This window comes from Phascolarctos cinereus, unplaced genomic scaffold, assembly GCF_003287225.1.
Source record: "Phascolarctos cinereus isolate Bilbo 61053 unplaced genomic scaffold, phaCin_HiC Scaffold_8;HRSCAF=390, whole genome shotgun sequence".
Taxonomy (NCBI): Eukaryota; Metazoa; Chordata; class Mammalia; order Diprotodontia; family Phascolarctidae; genus Phascolarctos; species Phascolarctos cinereus.
This window is the reverse complement of record NW_027556291.1, coordinates 20,198,733-20,217,858: the sequence shown is the minus strand read 5'-3', so window position 1 is coordinate 20,217,858 and position 19,126 is coordinate 20,198,733. Positions and strand designations below refer to the sequence as shown.

Sequence of the window (19,126 nt, the reverse complement as noted above, 5' to 3'; positions counted from 1 at the left end):
CTGCATGAAAAGCACATTTTATCTGGTGTTCCCTTGTCTATCAGCTACGGGGATGCATCGTTCATTTTGTTCTAGAGAGATTAGTCACCAAAGATCCGTGAAAAGCAGATAGTTTGAAGAAAAGGTCACAAATACCTTTTCTAGTTTGTGTCCTCTCCTGAGTCAGTCAGAAAGAGGGGCTGGCCATATAGGTTCCTTCTTTAGACATGAGGTCCTCAGCTTTGGGTGTACTAGGCAGAGTTCTTCTGTTTAACTCACTGTCACTTGCAAGACTAAAGATAAATAAGCTCTGGTGACAGATTCTCTGGAAATACCAAAGACAGGCACATCATGCTGTGAATTCATATCCTGTCACCTTGTATGGACAGTCCTCTGCTTCTCCATGATTTGCTTTCTGTGATTCTCATGACCATGACTTCCTTAAACCAGTTGTATTGGAGAAGAAGCTTACTTTTTCACAAGCCCTTTTTTAAACCCAATACTGAGGAGAAATTTTACAGTTTAGGTTTATAGTTTAACACTATGTCCTATTTTCTTTTCTTTCAGTTGATGCATTTTAACAAAATGATTCCCTTTGTCCCAATGTCTTTTGTTTTCCTGTCCCCTTCCTTTATTCATCTATCCAACTCTTCGTTTTACAGGTGAAGTCAGTGAAGGTCAAAGAGGCATTGTGTCTTCTCTTGGGCCTCAGTAATGTACCTAAGTACCTACCTCACAGAGTTATTGTGAGGACAGAGCTGTCATTTGAAGAAGTTATTATTTTAAGCTCTTTGAGGTCAATGAAGATGTCTTATGTTTTGTGTCCCTCAGGAACTTTCCCTAGACATAGTAAATGTCAGTAAATTGATATTAATTTTTATCATAAATTCCCCAAACTGTAACAATAAGCCTACTTGAGGCCATACCCATCCTTCGTCACTTGAAATGTGATGTGAATATCCACAAAAAGAAGTAGTTGCTACCTGCATTTGTGAGTACTGCCTCTGGCTTTGTGGTACAACTTCAGTATTTCAATGGTTCTATGATCTCATCTAAAGGGCTGTTCCCTCCATTGTTCAGATTATACCTTCTCCATGCTTTCGCATCCTGGGTAGCTCTTGTTCCATGCCTGGCCCACCTCCTTTTTGGGTCTCAAGTATCTTTGGTGGTGTCTTTAGCAGAACTCTTAAGGACAAGCCAGTTTACACTTACTATGCATCTTTCCATAGTCCTTTTTGTGTCTCCTGGAATGCTGTATTATTCTCTGACTCATGGCCATCACTGGGAGAATATTAGTATTGAAATGTTGATGGCCTTGGCAGCAGTGAGTAGCTTGGCTTCAATGAAAACATTCTATTATTTTCCAAATATGATCTAGCCAGAATTCGTCCTTCTAGTAAATTTTAGGTCACTCCTAGGTCTGTTCATTTGTAGTGTTTGTATTGATGGACACACTCAATATGATTGCAGAGGCAATAAAGCGGATAAAAAGTGATGTAAAGCAACTGTTGAGCGCCATTGGCAACCTCTGTCTTCTGCATTTGGATTACGCCACATTGCTAACTATCGGTGTAGGCATTTTGCAGGCAAGTTTGTTTTTAGTACCTTTCTTCTCTGTGGTTTCAGATCTGTATAACAGGATTCTTTTTAGACTGTCATTTGGAAGATGAATGGTGGAGAAGTGACCAAAGGAGTTGAAAATAGCTTTATTTAAAAAAAAAAATTACAATTGTGGCTTCCATTTGGCTTCCCACTGTTCCTGATGGGATTGTTAGGCCAACAAATACACCATCCTCAGTTATGTTAAAAGAGAGCCCATATTTGAATTGTGGCTATTTTGGTTTTAGGTATTACAGCTGCTGCCATGGCCGAGGCCATGAAGTTACAGAAGATGAAGCTCATGGCAATGAATAGTCTCCACGGAGGTGGAAGCCAAAATGGAACCGAATCAGAAAATGAAGAGCTTAACTCTAATGCTGGTAAGTGGCATCTGCAGAATGCCAAGATGGCAGTTGTTATCCATTGATGGTGGTAGTGAAGGAGGGTGTCTTCAAACTTCTCCTCCTTTTAACTTTCCTAACCTATACACACAAACCAGAAAGATCACCAGGTGATTCCTTCCCTACTCCCTCTGTAGAATATAGTTTCCTAGGCTTATTTTTCCAGGGTGTTTTCCCACCTCCAAAGGACAGCCAAACCAATGAAGATCCTTTGATTCCATCCTTAGTTGCAAACGTTTTAGGTGATTGGACCCCCTCAGATCCCTCATCACAATCACACAATCCTCTTAGGATCTTGTGTTCCAAAGCAGTCTCACTTTCATCACTCACGTTGTCTACACACTTTTGTAACTGAGTCAAGTGAGAGAGAAAACAGGTAGGGTGCCATTCCTCTGTGGAAAGAGGCAATATGCACTCCTCCCGACTCTTGACTCACTGATTTCCAAATCTTGAAATGTACAGAACTAATCTCCGCTGCCTAGGAAGACCTCCTAAAATTTGGCATTATATTAGAGGACATTTTTTGTTATTGTCAAAAGAAATTGGAGACGATGCCATCCAGTCTCCCATTTTGGCTTCAGTATCAGAAATTCCCTTTCTGTAAAATGACCTGAAACTAATATGAGGTCTCCTTAATGTTAGCAAGGCAACCCAAATCATTTGAGATAGACCTTTTTTTGCTGAGGCTGTTTTTGAACCTGGTCACTCATCATTTCTTTGCTCAGCCACATTGGAGAAAGCTTAAGCATCATCAATACCCATAAATGTATTTATTATTGTTTCTCCTTGTGTGGGATGCAGACCTCCATAATGTGCCATTTGTGTTAAGTCTTCTATTGTCCTTGGCATGAGGTGCTTACAGTTAAATTGATCCTTACTTGAGAGGTAGTTAAAGAAAGCAACTTAACAACAAATAGACATTTTTTAGCCTTTTCAAAGGCTACTCAAATGGAGGCACTCTTCTTCCTGAAAATAATTGTTATTTAAAAATATTGGGTTGCCAACTGTACCACCATTGAAGGTAGATGACTATGGTACTTGAGTCAGGAACATTTATTTTCTAGCTGGAACTATTTGGAAAGTCTGAGAGAAAGTCTTAGGCATTTTTGCTGTCTTCTTCCTGTGCATGTTTCCAGTATCGGCATTGGCCACTGCTAACAGAGATCAAAGACAGAACCTTCCTCCTTTGGTCTCAGTGGCTGCCACCTTTGATATACCTTAATGAATGCCAAGAAGGGGAAAAGTAGGTAGAGATTTGGGAGGGTAGATCAGAGTAAAAATATTTAGGGTATGATAGTGGCCTGAATACCCATCAGGTACTTACAGGGAACTGAGGAATCCCACAGAAAATCCAAAGGAAGAATAGGCCTTTAAGGATCTCCCAGGTGATGGTGAGGAGGTGCCAAGTTTGTTCATGCAAAATCAGGCATCCCGGTCCAGTCATCGGGCACCTCAGTCACACTTGGTCCCACAGAATCCCAAGGATGTCTTAGAAGTAAGATTAGCCCTGGTGAACTTATGCTTGTTATCTGTTGGCCTGTTTCTAAGCTCCTTGGTTCCCCTTCTCCCTGCACCAGCATCAGAGAGTTCTGGGACATGATCCACAATATAGGTTTCACAACAATTTTAGGTCATGTACTATAATTAATGTAATATTATGTAAAACTACACTTAAGGGTTGTTTCCTGAATAAATGAATGACTATCATGCTGAAGTTACAGAGAATATGTTTGAGGCCAATTTATGAAGTCAGAAGATCTTATTTTGACTTTAAAAAATAATCCAGTAGTTTAGAATGAATGAAAGGTTATTATTGGATAGATGCTTCCTTTGCATTCTGGGGACAATGTATTCTGGGTTCCTTAATCAACCCTAGCATAACAGCCCCTTGGACCTCAACACCATACTTCCTTTCCTCTAGCACACAGGGAATACTTCTAGTGGGCTTTTGAACTGCTAGTCCTTAAAATTCAGTCCCCAATCCAAGACAGCAATAGTCACCTTGGTGTTGAACATGCACTACATGCTAAGCATCATGCTGAGCACTGAAGAGATGAGAGTTTAGAGAGGGCTAATTTTAGAGTCTGTCCCAGGGAGCAAAGTCTTTGGGTCCAGAAACCCTGTGGTTGCCAGTTAGGCTTCTTGGAATAAGGTGGCCTGCCCTAATTTCTGTGCAGTGCCTAGCAAGGGTATTCTTTTCTTCATGGCGTAGCCATTCATTCTTTTAACATGTTCACTGAGCTCTCGCCACATATCCGAGCCTCCACTTCCTCATCCATCCAGTGAGGACATCCCTCCTTGCCTTACTTACCTACCTCACAGGGTTGTTGTGAGGAATACACTATAAATCGTACGGTGTTGTATCAACCCAAGATATAGAAGCCATGTACCTATGGTTAGGAGCTTACACTGTAATGAGGGGAAAATATCTGCAAAATATCTATAAATATCTTGAGTATCAAAATGTGTAAATACTCTGTCACTTAAAACAATACCATATTGGTTTTTTATCTCTCTGTCAAGTCCTTGTAATAACCGCTTATCCCAGCTAGCTTCCTTGTCCCATCCCCTCCTCCTATCCCAGACAGACTCATACACACAGACACAGACACACCCACACCCACACAGACCAGGCCCCCCGCCCTGCCATTTTCCAGTAATATGGCTGTTTCTCTGTGGAACACCTGAATACCACCTTTTGGCATTCATCTTTGACCAAATATATAGCAAGGTGTTGAAATGTTCTATAGTTCTCAGATCAGCCTTTGTACCTTGCTTCCCATCTTTCACATAACAATGCCATAGCTTAAGGACGTTCTCCAACTCACGTCCTGAACAAAGCTGCTGCCATGACATGGAGGAAAGCCAATGTGATGTTGAGATGGCTGCACACAGGTTATACAAGGGCCATTGGCAGGTGGGCACCATATCAGTGTGAACATGCTGGTGATTTGCTCTACGGGAAAGCTTCTGTTTGCTCTGGCTGTTAATTCTAATCTTATATATTTTGTAATGATTCTGAGGGAGTAGGAATATGAGAGGGCCTGAAAAGGCAATTGAATTCTTAACATTTGGGGTGGAAAGATGAAATGCCAATGAGAGAAAATTCGCGAGGTAGGCCAGTATTTTCTCCTTTTGGAGACAGACCTCTAGTTTCTTTGATTGGAGGTTGTGTTTAATAGCGTCTCTAATGGCTGCAACATGACTCTGCATTGAGATTTCGGCATGAATAACAACCTGTTCGTGTTTCATTGAACTCTAAATGAGAAATTCGGTCTTTTATTGTTTTAGGAAATTAGTCTGTGTACTATTGCTCCTGGAGCTTTATAATTAATCACTAAAGGTTATGGCTGTGGAGAGTTTGTGGGAAATAGATGCCTGAATGATTATAATTGTAGCTGTCAAATCAGAAATAGAGTTCCACAGCAGCAGGCTTTATTTTTTTAACACTGTAACAAAGACTGGGAGGACTGCCTCTTGCCTTATACAAAGAGATGGAGGTTTGGTTTTGTTTTAAACAACATTATTTAGTTCCGAAGGAACTGTACATAGTGCCTTCCTCGAGTGGGTTTGAGGTGATGCCTGCATGAATTGTTGACATTCTTGATCTGTACTGGTGCAGCCTTGTGTGATGATAACGTAGCTTACGTGGAGGAGACATTGGGCACCTTAGCATGTTGAAAGTCAAGTTTGATAGGGACGGGGGGGGGGGGAAAGAGAAAGAGAAATAAGAATTTCAGAAGCTCAATTCAAGCTCCCAAATTGTCTCCATGTCTTTTATCATCTTTGTAAGAGATCATAAGACTTATGTCTAGGGAACCAGAAGGTGTGTTCTGGGTTGTTTTTTGTTTTGTTTTGTTTTGTTTTGTTTTGCACCTGAATTGAGAAAACCCCATGATTTTTAAGGCATCGTTTCATAGGACCATGGGTCCTTCAGGCTATATATGCTGCTGTTCCTTCTCCCACTCTGTCAGATAGAAACATGCATCAACACTGGGAATGTATTCTTTTAAAAGACTCCTAACCCATCCCAAGAGGCAGCCATTTTGCCTATTTGGAAATTCTCTAATATCTAACCTAAACAACTGTTGTAGTGGAGAAGGCACCCTTAGTCTGTTCTCTGTGGCACTGAGAACAATTTTTCACTCTCCTCCCAAGTTCAGGTTATGCTCAAACATTCTCTTCTCTAATCTTAATCTTTCCTTTTCTCGTGCTCATTTGGCACAAGTATTGCTGCTTAATCAGCCATGTACACTTCCTGTGAGCCCTCCCCTCCCTGTCAGTGCTCTGCGAATGGCTTAACGCAGACTTTCTAAACCACTCTTGGGTCCTACATGCTCTATCCTATTGAGCATTTTAATTTTGTCCTCACGTTGATGACTCATGGTCTGCCTCCAAGCCACTTTAGCACCCTGTATCTTTTCATCTTTTTTGGGAGATGGCGAAGGAAGCATGGCATAGCGGAAGGAGTGTTCAAGTTTGAGTCAGGAAGACTTAGATTCCAATCCTTTCTCCTGCGCTTGCTGGTTGTGTGACCCTGGGAAGGTTATTGAACTCCTTCGAGATGATAGTAACTTCACAGAGTTGCTGAAAGATTCAAATGATTGAACAGAATGGCAATCACTTTATAAGCCTTAAAACTCCATAAAATAGACATATTTAGCTGGATTGAGAGTCTACCCTTTCCTATTTTGTGTTTGCATAATTTGGTTAAAGGGCTTTAACATTGCTTTTGACTCTCAGATTCTACCCTTTCTTATTTTTAACTCTTGTCTACAACTTGATGAAGTAATTTTAAATTCTCAACCCATCCTTCAAACTGCCAGCCTCCCCACCCCAGCTTAGTAATACCTGCATATTTAACGATCCTATTTTCTATTTCACCACCTCTGTCACCAATGCAAATATTAACTCCGAGTCCAGGATATGGCCTAGGGGAGATGTTGTTTTTTGCAGTTCCCACCAGACTACCCTTGGTCTGTGGAGGACCACTCCCTGGGTACCCCTGTCATGCCATCTTGGAGCCCTCATCAGGTGCACATCCTATACCAATTTTCACATTTTATTGATGAGCTTATTGTTCAGGCTAAACCCTAAAACCTTGATAAAGTCCAAACAAATTACATCTATCCCTTCCCCACTCTCCCAGACTGTCATTCTGTCACAGAAGGAGATTAGATTAGTCTGACAAGACTTGGTCTTTACAAAGCCATGCTGGGCCTTACCCAGCCTGCTCTTCTCTTCAAGGTGTTTACAAATTGATTTGCAGTGTTTTCTGGGCTCTGAGTTATCCTCATAAAATAAAACAAAAAAGGACAGATATCCTCCTGCCAAAGGCAAGTGCAATGGGTCTTTTTGTGAATGATACAAAAACAAAGTACATTAATTTCTTTTCCTAGAACTTTGAGAAAATTAGGGTAAATAATTTGTCATGTTTGTTTTCTTCATTAGAAGACTTTGTTTATCAAGGGATTGTGCAACTGCTGACTTTCGGTATTTTTTTTATCATTTTTCAAAAAACGTTCATTTCATGAATCATTTGGAAGTTGACAGAAATCAATAGTAATTAGCTTATTACTGTGCCAGTTCTCAAACCCTGATGTATGGCACATATTGAACATATTGACTTTAAATACCTCTTACAGTTATCCTTTTAAAAAAAAAAGGAAAGTGCATTTTAAAATAATAAAAAAGCGCCACCAATCTGTTTTGGAGCCGTGTTAAAGCCTCAATTCTTTCTGAAAGATATAGTTTGAGGTGGATAATTTTTCATCCAATTAAGCATTTGATCCCCACATACTAGGTAGAACGTGTTATTCTGAATGTGTTTGTGGATTTTAAACTGAACTGGTAAGTAAAATAACAGCCATGGGCATGTGGTATGTACATTGTTGACATTCTGTATCTTTCTTGTATTTGGAAGAGGTGTTCTTAATAATTAACACCAAGACTGGGTGAGGCTAAGTCACCCTTTTGAAGGGGAAAATAGATTTTCTTTTGTAGTGAATTGCTTGACTCTCTGTACTTGATGGATCTGGTATGATTTCCCACGTCCTCAACAAGATGGTGTTAGCACTTCTTAGAAGTGTGGAGGAGCACAGTCAACCTTGGGGAATTTCTTGAGTGGACCATGTGTCAAGAGACCATGTTAACAGAATTACTCCATGAAAGGCCCTTGTAAAAAACTAATGATGCTATACTAATTATCAGTTCACCATAAAGTGTCACAGTGTTTGTAAGCCCAGGATACTGGCCATAGTGGGAATGCATACGTATTTCTTGAAGGAAGCAGTTGCTGCCATGAATCTTTCTGTCCTGGGTCCCTCTGGAAACTTGGCAGGGAAGGAAGGGACACGAGCAGCCTAGAGTGTGTTACGCTGTCAGCCTTAAGGTGTATTGGGGCAATTGATGTGATTCAGGACTTTCATCTTTAAAAATAACAGCGATGGCAGAATTACTCTTGAGGGACTCTCTTAGAGTTTAATGTTTCAAAGCCTTGTTGTTTGGGAAAGAGACAAGACTAAGTATGTAGGCTAGGCAGAAGGGGGCAGAGCCTCGTGGCACAGTCTAGCAAAGAGGCTCATGGAGTCTAGATATGAAGTGGTTTAAATTCTGGATGACAGCAGTGATTCTGGGATCGCAGAGGAAAGGGCCTATCTAGGGAACAGGACAGGGAAATAATTGGTAGGATTCTTTGAGAGATTGAATATGGGGAAGGAAGAAGAGAAGGAAGTCAAAGATGAGTTTTGTTTAAGTGAAATTAGGAACGCACAAGTGATGACAGTAAGAAGGAAACAGGAGGGGAGAGATGGTTAGAAAGAGAAATGAATCAGTTCTGCTTTAGAGACAACGCCAGTTTCAGTTGGCAGTTGAACATACAATGGAAGTGGAAGTTGGCCCTCGAGCTGTCCGTTTGGGCATTATTCCTAAATATATGACCATCAGAATGATATGAGTAGATGAGAGGCAGCCTAATGTAGTGAAGAGCGTATTGGATTTGGGGGTCACGAAGACCGAGGTTCAAATGCCACCTTTGATGAGCTCAGACCGGGTGTAGTTTCTGTGAGTCTTAGTTACCCTTTCAATGAAATGGGCATGCCCAGCCCCATCTATATGTATATATACCAGGACTGTTGTGAGGCCGGACTGAGACTGGAGGATTTTAAATGTCAGTTTGTATTATGTACTTTTTAGGGGAGTGAGTGCAAGATCCCAAATCTGTGTTATGAATCACATACATCTAAGGGGCTGGAAGAACCAGAGGAGCCAAAGGAGGTCCGAAGGGACTAGACTGAGCAGCATGAAATTGGCTAGGGAGGGGAGAAAGAGGATCACATGGGAAGCAGGTGGTGGACAATGGACCAGAGGAGGCTGGGCTCAGGATGGGCTAGCACAGCAGCAGAAAGGAAATTCCCAAGCAACATACTTAGTGAGCAGTCATTTGAACTCCTTAACTCCTTGGTCATTTTTATTCAGTTTCTCATGTTTATTTACAAGTTCAACTTGATTATTTTTTCAAGTACTCTTTGTATGTGAATATAGGGTTTCATCATATCCTCAATTTAATGATTTAATCATTTTAAAAGGTAGTGAAAAAAGATTATCCTGAAAATTGAAGATTTGCATCATGTGTAAATACAAGTGTACATCTATCTATTTCAGTGAATTTGTAGTTTTCATTCATCATGTATTGATTGCTCTGCCCCAGTGTGCATTGGGACAGGCCCTGGGACTAGGGAGATGAAAAGAGGACTGAGTCCCTGCCCTGATGGAGCTTAGGGCTCTAAAAGAAGAAAAGGGGGGTGGGGTTATTGCATGTTCCAGGGCATTTTTGTGTGTGTTTGAAGATACCAGAGAAGTCTTGTCCAGCCCCTTTCGGGGTTTTTTGTAACTAATGGGGAAACTGAAGCTTAGAGAGGTTAAGTGACTTACGCCAAGGCTGCGCAGTTAGTAAATGTATGAGGTAGACTTGGCACCTTGGCCATCCTGACACTCCTAGTCTGCCGCTGTCCTGGATTTCCCAGCGCTTCTTAAGGACCCTCCATCCCGAGGCAGAGCCCCCGAGCTGGGGAGGACTCAACATGCCAAGAACTAGGATGGAGAGACCCCAGAAGACTTGTTTGAGAAGAGCATGGGGGCTCTAGTCCCTTTCCCAAGGGCCTTTGCTGAGGAAAGCACCATTGCAACTAACTCAAGCCACTCCCATGAGAAGACTCTGCCTCCTCATATTAAGGGTCCGTTTTACCCAGAGTCAGGATGGGACCACCTCAAGGAGCTCTTTGTCAGAGGATAAATATATTGATTAATAGTCAACTGTTTTTAATAATAATTGTTCATTAGAGAAGTTGCAAAAGGAACAGCTAGGTGGTGCAATGGATACAGCACCAGCCCTGCAGTCAGGAGGACCTGAGTTCAAATGCGTCCCCAGACACTTGTGACCCTGGGCAAGTCACTTAACCGCAATTGCCCACCCCACCCCCCCACTCCCCCCCAAAAAAAAGGAAAAAAAAAAGAAGTAGCAGGATAGGTTTTAGCCTCAGTACAGTCTATCATGGGTCTTAAGTAGAACTTTGAGATTCTAGTCTGTTTCTCACTCACACCTACCTCTTACTAAACTTTTCCACTTGGTTGCTGGTTTTTGTTTTTCATATTTGCCCCCTGTGATTTCATTATAAGATATGCAGACCTTACAGGTTAGTAATTGTTTGACAACCCTATTCAAGTTTCCAAGTGGTAACATCCAGGTGTGGCTGATTGCTTTGTTAAGAATGAAAGACTTCAAATCACAATTCCTTTGATATTTACCTGACATCGTGTGACCCAGGAAACTAGAAAAGTTTCACAGGATCATATGTTATAGGAACTAGAAGAGATCCTAGAGATAATCTAGTTCAACCCCCACATTATCAGATGATAAAAAGGTTAAGTCATCTGTACAGGTTCCCACAGGTGATAAACAGTACAGCAGGGATTTATTGTTCTTATCTCTAATTTTTGTCAGCATTATGGTTGATCATCCCCGACTTATAAAAACGTGGAATTTTGAAGCTGGGAGAATCATGGAAAGCAGTAATTCCTTTATTTTATCTAAAAGAGTGAGGAGGCCTAGGAAAATTATATGTCATGTTAATTAGTAGCTCAGCTAAACTTTAAAAAGAGTCATAACTCTTAATAGTAGTAGTAGTAGTTAACAGTGGCAAGAATGCTTGATTTGGAATCAGAAGATGTAAATTCATATCTTAACTCTGGTTTATATAGAGACTTTGGCTCTTGGGATGAGGATGAAGAGTATCACTCCAAAGGGAGGAGGAGTGTGAGGAGATTAGGGATAGCAGGGGAGACCTTCCAGCATAGGTTGGGTGACCACTTGGGGATATTGTGGGTGGACCAGTTGCTGTCCAAGGTAATTTCCAGCTCAGATTCTACTAGTCTTTGATTGCCTATATGAATTTGGGCACATCACTTCTTTTTTAAAAATTTCTTTAATATTTTATTTTTTCCCCAATTGCATGTAAAAACAATTTTTAACATTCCTTTTTGGAACTTTGAGTTCCGGATTCTCTCCCTTCCTGCTTCCTCACTCCCCCTCACTGGGAAGGTGAGCAATTCGATATAGGTTGTACATGTGTGGTCATGCAGAACATACTTCCATGTTAGTCATGTTGTGAAAGAAAACATAGACCAAAAAAAAATCCTCAAGAAAAATAAAGTTAAAAAAGTATGCTTCAAAAAAAAAAATACGACATGTATACAGATTAGGAATTACAAGGTATTTTGAGAAGGGGAGGCCTCCTGAATGGCTGGGATCAGGCAATACTGTACCTGAGTCAACCCCAGGAGGTAGATAAGGATTTTGAGAGCTGGAAAAAAGGAATGCCTTTCAGCCATGGCGGATAGTGGCTACCTGTGCCCAGAAGGGTGACATGGATTTGACTTCCTGGGGCCTAGCTAATGTAGTACTCCAGTTTTACTATAATGCGAAATATGTGGAGAGGAGTGAAATAAGAAATCCCAGGCTGAGGAACTTCCAGACTTTTCCTCCCCTTCCATGTGCTTTCTAGACTATCTGCTCCGTAATTAATCAAATTCCTTTCAATTTAGACCCTTTTGCTTTCTCACTCTTTCCATTTTCTGACACTCAGTGAGACCTGTTTGAATTTCTAGCAATCCCTTCCATCTCTGGTCTCACTTTTCCTCCTATATCCCCCCTCTAAGTGCCCCACCCCATTGAGCATTGCTCCCCGTTGCTACTGACTCTCTCTACCACCACCACGCAGCTACCTCTCCTCCACTGAGAGTTATTAAATCCAAATTGATCACTTAATCTCTGACTTCCAGGACCGTGTCCTTCTCTGGATGCAGTCAGTGCCAAGCTCACCATTTTGATCTCCACCCTAACTTTTGCCCTTTTACTATGGGAGTTCACCGAACATACTGATGTTCTTTTAACTGCCCTCACTTTCCACTTCTGCAGTCTACATCATTCCCATGACATCCATCACCTGCAAATGTCTCACTTCATTTTCCTAAACTCATAGTCCTTTATCCAGTCACAATCTTTTATCATTCCATTTCCCCTCTGCCTTATCATCCCACCATGAGCTTTCCTTCCACTCTTCGTTTCTTTCTTAGGTCATCACTCCTGTACTGGCTACACTCTCCTCTCTTCCCTATTTCAGTAACTTGGTGAATCAGCTTAAATACTTTAATACTTTAATACTTCAACTTAAATACTTTGCTTGCAGGTCCTTTTGCAATCTTCTCTTACCAAACCACCACCACCCTGGATTATTCCCACCCTCTGCCTTCTTTGCTCTTACTCCTACGCTCTTGAACAGAGCTAAAGAGAATCATGAAATCATGTTGACTGGCTCCAGTGCAAATTTGTTATATTATCTCAAGTGGGCCCTCACTGCAGTAAGGCAATCCTTTTACATTTCTCTAATCAATTTGCTAACTCAATTACAAGGCAGCTATTCCAAACTTTTTCATCCCTCTTTAAGCCTCTCATGACATACCTTGCCCCAACCCTCTCAGCTGAGAACCTTACTTCATGCTTCACATCATTCAAATATCTTCTCATTGTCTTCTCCTTTTCCTCTGTCTCATATGAAGTGGTAGCCTCCTGCTGGCCAAGGCAACCCCCTCTCCATGTACTTTACATCCTTTCTTCTTCCTTCTCCAGAAGATTGCCCCTCCCATTGTCCTTATCCTCTCTCTAACCTTCAGTCTCTCCCTATCTAAGGGCTCTTTTTGTACTTCCATATTTTCCCCATCCTTAAAGAACTCTCACTTTATCAAACCATCCTCATCAGCTGTCATCATCTGTCATCCTATATCCCTCTTTCCCCTTTCTGCTAAAGCGCTTGAGGAAGTTGTCTGTGCTAGGTGTCTCCACTTCCTCTATGTTCTCACTTTGGACTTCATCATTCCACTGAAATTTCCCTCTCCAAAGTTACAATCCTCACCCTCTGTGGCCTATAACGCTGTCAATCATGCTCTTCTCCTGGATACTCTCTCCTCTGGGTTTTCATGGACCTGCTCCCTCCCAGTCTTCTTTGCTGGATCTTCATCCAGGTCATAAATACTGATCTGCTTGTTAGCTAGTTTTCCATTATGTAGTTTCCACACTGTGATCCAGCCCAACCTCCCATACCTATTCAATTCTGTGCCCAACTCATTGCCATCTGCAGCATCTGTCCATGACAAAGGCTTATGCTGATGGACGAACTAAAGAGGTTATACTCCATTTTATGTTGGAGTTTGGGAAATTGTGTGTCTCACACCCACTTTATCGATGTTAAGCCCACTTTGGCCAAAGTGATTTTCTTAAAGCACAGTTCTGCCTCTGTCCCTCCCACTCCACTCCTTCCCACCCCCAACCATACATATATTCAGTAAATTTCAGTAGCTCCCCATTAGCTTTAAGATTAAATGTCAGATCCCTTGGCATATAGCAAAGCCTTTCACAGCCTGGCCCCTTCCGAACTTTCCAATCTCCTTACACATAACTGGCCGTCATTGCTCTCTGTGGTTGAGCTCTACTGGCCGCCCTGCTGCCTCTTGCCCCCAACACTTCATGCCCTGTCTCTGTGCCCTTGCACTGACTGTCCCCCATGCCTAGAATGCTCTCCCTCCTTACTTCTGCTTCTTAGCTTCCTTCCAAATTCACCTGAAGTTGTCCCTTCTGCAGGAGGTATTTCATCCCCAACCTCCTTTACTTACTTCCTGGACTTGATTAGAGGAGGTACTAAACCCCGTGATTTTCTTAGATTTGAACAAAGATGCTGCCTGCCTCCATAGGTTGTCACTTCCACGGAGAGGGCCCTTAAGTGGCAAATTGAGCCCATGTCTAAACCTGGTCCTTGCCTGATCCTGGGGGTCAGATGGTTTTTCCTACATTAGTTTGAATTCCAAGCCTCTCTGGCTTGGGAAAGATTGGTTGCCAGCTTGACTATGGTGGGTGCTTATTAGGAGAGCCTAGTATTTCTCTGAGAAGGCAGAGGGAAATACATTCAGTGCCTCCTAGAGGGCTGATGTCAATTTCACATTTGAATAATTTTTAAATGGGAGGTAAACATTCTTTTGCCTCCTGGATCAAGTCTTCAAGGTCCACCTTGTATGGGGGCAACAGATACTTAAAAAAATCATGAAAATGCACTGTGACATTCGAGAATCAGTGACATTTCCCTCAATCCTTTGGGCTTGGAGGGTGCTAACAGAACTGACATGATAGAAACACAGTGGCATCAGGGCGTTCTACTAGGCCAGGGGATGCTACCTGTTCCCTGAAATGCCTTGATGTGGCCAAACCAGTTGAATACATTTATGTCTGCTTTCTCTAGAGAGAAACTGACTATTTGAGCTCTATTTCCTCAGGATATACAAAGGGCAGATTACACACAGGTTCTGTCATTCCATTTTCAGACAAGTAGCTGTCAATTGTGGTCGAACCAGATCAGCCTTTGGCATCTGGGGCACCCTGGGGCCAGAATGGTCCCTGCCAGCCAGCCCAGGACTTTGGGGTGGCTGGTGCCATTCTTCCTATGCCACACCCCCTCTCCCCTCCCTGTACCTGCCAGGCCCTTTTCTCATAAATGCAAACATCCTTCACAATCTGTTTTAAAAACCACAAATACATCACTCGGAGGAATATTTAAGGAACCATCAGGAGGGGAAAAACTCATTGGTTTAATGGAATGCTGTCAAGGCAAATCAGCGTCACCAACGACACAGGGGCAGAATTGATACTTTTGTACTGACATGTTCAAAGAAAAGCCCATGCATTATTTAGAAAACCCAGGAATCTGTCAGCTGTATGATTGCCGAGTTAGCAGAAGCAGGAGGATGCTGCTTGCGTTGAAAAGAAACGCGTAGGCACAGATCCATATTGTAACCTTTCCTGTTCTACACCCACCGTGAACACCTAGCTATTACCCGGTCAGCATTTTTGAGTTTTTCCCTTTTAAATTTTCAAGTGCTTCGAAAGTCAAAAGAGGTAGGTCTTTTATTCTCAAAGAGCCGCATGCCTAGGCTGTTATTTTATTGTAAGAATAAAGATGACAAGCTCAAAGAACAGATGGTTTTTTCATCTTTGTGAATGCCACCTGGGGCTCACAGGACTCTCTTTGGGGTCGTCCTTAAAGCACTCATTCTCTGAACATATCCCCCCCTCAGCACACAAAATATTTCCTTAGGAAAATCACCTGCTTGAGCATTTCAAAAGCAAACACAAGTAACCAGTCATATCATAATGTAAACTTACGCACACGATTCAAAATTCTGCTAATTCCAATCCAGTTGAGCAAGTCTTCAGTGTTCCAGGCACTGGGCTAGGCCAAAAAAAAAAAAAATCAACTAGTTCCTGTCCTCAAGGTGCTTACACTCTAAACTGAGATGCAACATTTATACAGAGATACATTTGCATGATAATTTGAGGAAGAAGAAGAGAATGCTAACCATCCAGGGGGATCAGTAAAGACTCTATTAGGATATAGGACACGAACTGAGTGTTTAAGGAAGCCGGAGACTTCAGGAGATACAGGTGAGGAAGGAGTCAATTCTGGGCATGTGGGACAGCTTGTGCAAAGGCACGGAGGTTGGAGATAGCGTGCCAAGTTCCCTTTTTTATCATTTCTGGGAGCTAAGGAAGCTACTACTCTTCTCATTTTACAGAGGGGGGAAAATGAGGTACAAAAAATTAGATTCCTTCCTAGGTCATCTAGCTTGGAAGATGTGCAGATAACAGTAGTTTTGGTCTCTCATCAGCCTTGACCAGATATAAGTGTATATAAATCTGTAATTGTCTCCAAACTCAGAATTGCCAAATCAAGCAACAGAGTTCCACATCATCCACTTTATACCTGAGAACCAGACATGACTTTCTCTTTAGATGAGAAAGAGGAGCAATTGACCAGAAGTAATTGACCAAAATGTGGGCTGAACAGTCTTTTGGAGGGCAGCCTTACTTGGTCTCTTGGCATACTTGTTGGTATTGAGAGGTTTACTTCACATATAGGAATCTGGGCTTAGGGGGAACATGGCAGCATCTCAGTTTCTACCTTTTCTGAAAGACTTAGGGAATTTGTGGAGTTGGAAAAGCCCTGAAAAATTCTCTCATACAACATCTGCATTTTATAGGTGAGGGAATCAAGGCCCAAGGAAGGGAAGTGACTTAAGGGCCCAGCTGGTTTGTGGCAGAGCCAGGATTCAGACCTAGGTGTAGGTTAAGAGTTGAAGGACAGTCCCCCTTAGCACATTAAGACCTACTGAACCCTTCCTTGTTAAGAACTCAGTCAGCACCATCTAGCCCCATCGACCTAGTGTTTACCCCATTCCACAACCATACTGCTCACCTTTCTGTTTCAGAGAGGAAGACTTGTGTCTTTCTTAGGTCTTCAGGACCAAGGGAGTTAATATTTTAAGGCCACGAGTGGTGTCTTTAGTCCATTTTTGTCATGGTAATAATTTGGAGCTGAGTCCTTGTCATGCCTCTGTATCTTGGTGGAGCCTTACAGTATACCAAGGAAGTAGCTGATATTCTTTGCCCCATTTGGTAGATGAGGAGACGGGGACTCAGAGATTTTAAATGTCAGAGGAGAGGTTGGAACCCAGACAGTCTCTCTTGAGTTCAAGTCTAGTAACGGTAATACCCCAAGGCTTACAGGTCTGTTGAGGGCATGGGCAGCATTTCACATACTCCTTGATTTATTTTAAAGTGAAGAACGCATGTGGCTAGAGAAAAGCCACGAGGAGAACTAATAAAGTTTTTCCAATTTTATAAAACAAATGATACACATTACCTCATTGAAGCTTCACAATGGCCCTAGGAGGTAGATGCTACAGGTATTATTAGACCTGTTTTATAGATGAGGAAACTGAAGCTGACCAGCCTCCCTAGGGTCTCAGGGCTACTAAGTGGTAGAAGCAGGATTCAAACCCAGGTTGCTCTTCAAATCCAGTGTTGTGTTTTAAGTGCCACATGGCAAGCACTTCTCTGCTGTACAAGGGGCCTGGCGCTAGGGTTACATCCAGCATTCTTTCTCCTTTCTGCATCCAGGAATGCGTTTAGTTAGTCATTAAAGGCAGACCCAGAATCCACCAGGTGCCTAATCCAGTAGATGCCTAAGTCACTCCCTAGGGCGTATGGTTTTCTCCAGGCTCCAACAGGACCAGTGAAGTGCCTTCTGCTTAGGAGGAGGGAAGAAGAGTCACTCCCTACCCCTCCCATGACCCCAGATTGTGTCCAGGCCTTGTTACAACCACAAGGTAGATGACCACTCTGAGCCTTCTTCAACAGATGCTTTGTTTTTCTTCCTCTCAAGAAATGTTTTACAAGCTGTGTTGAGGGGACTGCCTTCCTACCCTGCCTCTGCAAACCTCAAGCTAGAACCACTCCTTTCTTTGCTCCTTGAGATTACCATTAGATCCAATCAGATGTTTGGGCTATGGAAACAAATGAACAGTAACTGAAGAGTTCTAGGAGGGATCACCTGCCTCAATTTATCACACTGCCTTATCTATAGAAGACACTGATGTTTGGAAAATTGAGCTTCTGAGATGGGGATATAGGACCAAGGGTGGGAGCCAGCCTCAGTTACCTATTTCTTTTAAGATGTGAGGAGCCCAGCTCACTAAAGAGTATGGTGGATGTGCCCCTGCCCCCTCTATTGAGATCTAACTCTTCCAGCAGCTGAAGGGAGCTAACAATAAACAAGGGTAATTTAATGTCAAAATGCCCTTCATCCATGGATGCTTTAGGGCCCAGCCCCAGGGCTTATTTTATTGACATGAAATCTCATGTAAAAATATTTCAGATCCCTACACAATGGCCTGGATCTATCTAGAGTTCACTGTGGGCACTGGCTTAATTTGCAGCAAAATGTTTTATAAATATTGAGGGCAGTGGTCTAGGCCTGTGCTTTTTATCAGTGTGGAGATCCCTCGCACAGAAACCCTGGTGACTCCTGTAACCTTTGGTGAGTCTGGGGCATTGACAAGTTCAGCCCAATTCTTGCTTACTGGAAGGTTCCTGGGCTTCTCTGTCAGGCTGCCTCTTTAGCTATGAAAATGATCTTGTATTTATTTTTTATATGCTGTAGACTTGCATTTTGTGTATATCTAGACTTATTTGTGACCATGTAGTTGTTGTAGAATGTAAGCGCCATGAGGTGAAGTATTGTTTTGTTTTTGTGTTTGTATCTCGAGTGCCTGGCCCATAGTAGGTGCTCAAGAAATAGTTGTTGAACTGAATAATAACTGATCTGAGAATGGAATGGGGGAGGAGAGAGAGAGAGAGAGAGAGAGAGAAGAGAGAGAGAGAGAGAGAGAGAGAGAGAGAGAGAGAGAGAATGAATAAGAATATTATTTATTAAATGTTTCCTATGCTAAGTATTGGGGATAGAAATCTAAGCAAAAAAGCAAGTTGATATCTCTCAAGGAGCTTAGCTGTGTGACTGGTGAAAGGGTGGGGGAAGGACTCCAGGCATGGGACCAAGGCTGCTTCTAAGGGATGGGAAGAATCCAGAGTGAATTGGGGAGTGAGGTGAGCATGCCTGAGAATCTCATGAAATAGTGGTCTGTGTCCAGGACGTCCCAATCGGAAGAGAGGGCCACAGTAGAAGCATCTCCAGGGTGAAAAAAAGCCT

General features: G+C 42.3%; 1 protein-coding gene across 3 annotated transcripts in view; it reads left to right on the top strand.

The window, feature by feature from the left end:
- DACH2 (dachshund family transcription factor 2) overlaps positions 1 to 19,126 on the top strand; it is a 411,691-nt gene that overhangs the window by 275,742 nt on the left and 116,823 nt on the right. For 2 of the 3 annotated variants that reach the window (XM_020964627.2, XM_020964628.2), the window contains exon 3: positions 1,827 to 1,958. The exons of the other annotated variant lie outside the window; for it this stretch is intronic. In XM_020964627.2, the coding sequence (XP_020820286.1) occupies positions 1,827 to 1,958 (132 nt within the window). The remainder of the gene's footprint in view (positions 1 to 1,826; positions 1,959 to 19,126) is intronic. 3 annotated transcript variants of the gene reach the window in all.